At 42.9% G+C, this 3,749-nt stretch overlaps 1 protein-coding gene across 1 annotated transcript; it reads right to left on the bottom strand.

The window, feature by feature from the left end:
• Positions 1-536: 536 nt before the first annotated feature.
• Positions 537-2,317, bottom strand: LOC139644561 (UPF0524 protein C3orf70 homolog A-like). Its single transcript, XM_071519968.1, has one exon. It carries the CDS (start codon positions 2,301-2,303, stop codon positions 1,611-1,613), a length of 693 nt encoding a protein of 230 aa, XP_071376069.1. The 5' UTR covers positions 2,304-2,317; the 3' UTR covers positions 537-1,610.
• Between the last annotated feature and the right edge of the window lie 1,432 nt (positions 2,318-3,749).

Genomic DNA, 3,749 nt, shown 5'->3' with positions numbered 1-3,749 from the left:
GCATTTCATAGGAAAGATCATACACAAGAATGTTCACTTTTACTTCTACTTTAGTAGATTCTTACACCAGTAATTTTGCCTATTTCAGTAACATTTCAGCAAAATGAATCCTAATGCCTAATCCGATGGGTACTTTACAGGTCAGATGCACAATGTACATGGTTGAATGGTGATTGCTGGCAGTGCAGGGTATGTGGAGGCATATAACACAGTTGCCCTGTGGCCCCTAGCAGGCTAACCCAGGCATGAAAAGCACTGCGCTCTGTCATTGAAATTGTTTCCATGCCAAATGAAACACAGGTGAAATTTGTTAGTCCATATAACACACAGGGAAACAAATCACACAGTGAATCACACTGTGAATAGAAAGACCTATACACCATTATTTGTTGCAAATCAATCAGCTGTAGTTAAGATTTGCACTAAATGATGGTGTAAATATACTGTAGGTCTTTTTGGAACTCTGAAGAACAGGTCCCCACTGACTTCAGTTGTTTTAGAGAAGGCTGCTATGGAGTTGTGCTGGCAACCTCCCTGTGTGTTATATGGACAAACTTCACCTGTGTTTCAACTGGCATGAGGGGGAGGAGATGATGACAGAATTTTCATTTTTGGGTGAACTATTCCTTTAATAGCACATCCTGACACACAGCGCGGGGGTCAGAAATAACCAGGTTCATGAGTAATAGTTGCATGACAACACTCTAGCCAATTTGCTTTATGCCTCCAGTAGGTTTGTAACCTGTCATTCAAACAGAGATTATGTTTATGGGACGATAAAAACCAGCTGAGAAAATACCACAGGAAACATAAAATGGTCAAATATTGATGAAGCACTAACCTGGGTGTCATACTAAAACAGTTCTCTTTGGTTATCGCAGCTACAACTGAATAACGAAAGAAGGGTAAGGCACACAACTTAAAGATAAAACAGTCATTTACTGAGGCAAATGCTTTTTAAAGTCACTACCTTGGTATCCTTCTTTTGAAAGTAAATTTGACAGCAGGGTGAAACAGGAACCGACTCAATATTTTTGACACCCAACATGATTTTTGTCAGCCAATTCCCCGGGAAACCGTGTTTGTGATTCCCTTTACATCTTGGGTGGGTTAGCCTATATGTTCCAGTAACCAAATTGGTGTCAATCCCATGGTATAAAGACGCTGAGTTGGCCCTGGCATGGAGCTAATACATGAAGTGCTGGAGCTAGATCATGCATGAAAAGCAAACCTTACAATGAAGGAAGTGAGTGGGAGAGAACTGGGCTCAGCTGTGGGAGCTAAGACTAGTCTGAGGCAAGTCTGTGTGTATATATATATACACTTGTATTTGCATGTGTAAATATGTATATACTGTATATGTGTATGTATGCATGTAATACTTAGATTAATCCAGAACAGGGTTACTAGTACAATATGCATCCTATCTGCTTTACAAAACACATTTGGACAATCAGAAATCAGGCATTAGGCGTTTTACCAGCTTTCTTTCTTTAGTTTTGTTTTTTAATTGGTATTAAATTCCAGGTAGCATTAAAAATATCTTGTCCTAGACTGTGTGTGCCTGTTTGTTTCGTCCATGTGTGTGTATGTGTGTGTGTGTGTGTGTGTCAAACGGTGGTCTCTATCTTCTCTATAATCTCCACCAGAGACCTCGAAGGAGCTAACAAAGAAAAGTCCTCCTGCTTCCAGCAAGACCCAGGGCTCGACTCCGCGTCGCTCCTGGACTCCTCCTCTACTTCCTCCTCTTCCTCTTCCTCCTCCTCCTCGCCTTCCTCTTCCTCCTCCCCTTCCTCTTCCTCATCGTATGATTCTGTATAAGCTCCTCCCACGGCATTTATTCCTGAATCCTCAGAGCTGGAAGAGGAGGAGCAAGGCTGCGACTTCTGTCCCGCCAGCCTCTGATCCAACTTTGGTGGGTACGGTTTACTAGTCTGAGGAGGATTTTGATTGGACGGCTGCGGGTATAGACGGGATTGGTGTATCGGGGTTGGATGACCAGATTCAGGGCTGCTGAGCGTGCTCAGTGGCTTCGCGGGCGTGGCTTGAGTCTTTGGGGGCGGGGTTAGGGGCAGTCTTTGAACGTAGCACATCTTGCCGTTAATCCTCTTCACCACGTAGTCGTCCATGAACAGCTCGGCGATGATGCAGAGCTTCGGCGTCGGCGGGGTTGCCGGGGCAACCATGGAGGACGCCGATCTGAGGAAACGTTCAGCCATTGAGACGGAGAGGCTGAAGGACGGAGAGTATTCAGACGGGCCGGAGGGAACCGAGGTGCTGGGGAGGTTGAATACACTGGTCATCGGCTGGTACAAGTATTTACCTGCAGAAAGACACGGCGAGGGAAAGGAAGCGATATGATTACTTGAGAAAACAGACACGGAGAAACAAGGAGGGAGCTGACATTGTTTGAGAGAAGAGAAAAAGAAAGGGATACAGAAAGAGAGAGGGGGTTTCATTATTACATTAGGGATTAGATTCGAGGTAGGAAGCGAGTTGGGTCATTGCAGCAGCAAATAGTAATAGGATACAACAAAGAAATATAGGATACAAATAGGAATAGGGCAAAAGAGAGTTATAACATAATCAACCGACAATTTCATCACTGGAACATGTTGAGTGGAAGTGTATTATAAGATAAGATAAGATGTGTTAAAGTATGAAAAAGTATGGCTTACAACTGGGGCCAGATGTATGAAAGGTATAAAAAGTCTGCTACACATCTTTCTAAGCAGAAATCTGTATTTATGAAATGCAAACTTGAGACATTTTCCTCCTAAAAGAAAACCTTGTTGGTCAACTTATCCATTAAGTGAGGAGAATATAGACACCAAAATCATCCATGTGTCCTCGGTAGATGGTTGGCTCCAGTGCTCCATGCTAACATGCTAGCCTAGCATACACTATGCTGAGTGATAGGAGGCTCCATGCAAGCACTTTAGCATACACTATGCTGAGTGATAGGAGGCGCCATGCTAACACTTTAGCATACACTGTGTTGAGTGATAGTAGTAGGCTCCATGCTAACACTTTAGCATACACTGTGTTGAGTGATAGTAGTAGGCTCCATGCTAACACTTTAGCATACACTATGTTGAGTGATAGTAGTAGGCTCCATGCTAACACTTTAGCATACACTGTGTTGAGTGATAGTAGTAGGCTCCATGCTAACACTTTAGCATACACTGTGTTGAGTGATAGTAGTAGGCTCCATGCTAACACTTTAGCATACACTATGTTGAGTGATAGTAGTAGGCTCCATGCTAACACTTTAGCATACACTGTGTTGAGTGATAGTAGTAGGCTCCATGCTAACACTTTAGCATACACTATGTTGAGTGATAGCAGGCTCCATGCTAACACTTTAGCATACACTATGTTGAGTGATGGCAGGCTCCATGCTAACACTTTAGCATACACTATGTTGAGCATTACTAGGCCCCATGCTAACAGCTGTGTTAGCAGTCACTGAAGCCAATGATTTACTGGGGACACATGGATTATTTTGGGGTCTATGTTCTCATCACTTAATGGCTAAGTTGACCTATGGGACAATCTACCAAAAACTCACAATATTCTTTTAAAGGTCCCATATCGTGGAAAACAGGATTCCCCTTGCCTCTGTGATTATATAGATTTGGACTTCCGTAACTTTGTGGCGTCACAAAGGTTCGCTCATTATCATTTTTGTAAGAAATAATAGACTAACAAAGTGTTTTTTTCAAAGCGGTTTAGCGGTTGTCATTGTT

This window comes from Centroberyx affinis, unplaced genomic scaffold (genome assembly GCF_046629955.1).
Source record: "Centroberyx affinis isolate AG114_WGS23_722 - 3 ecotype Tasmania unplaced genomic scaffold, CSIRO-AGI_Caff_v1 ptg000754l_1, whole genome shotgun sequence".
NCBI lineage: Eukaryota > Metazoa > Chordata > Actinopteri > Beryciformes > Berycidae > Centroberyx > Centroberyx affinis.
Note: the sequence above shows the minus strand (reverse complement) of the source record. Positions and strands in the feature narration are given on the sequence as shown.

Bases quoted from the DNA above. Each gene is read 5' to 3' on its own strand.
- LOC139644561 (XM_071519968.1), bottom strand. From the start codon at position 2,303: ATGACCAGTGTATTCAACCTCCCCAGCACCTCGGTTCCCTCCGGCCCG.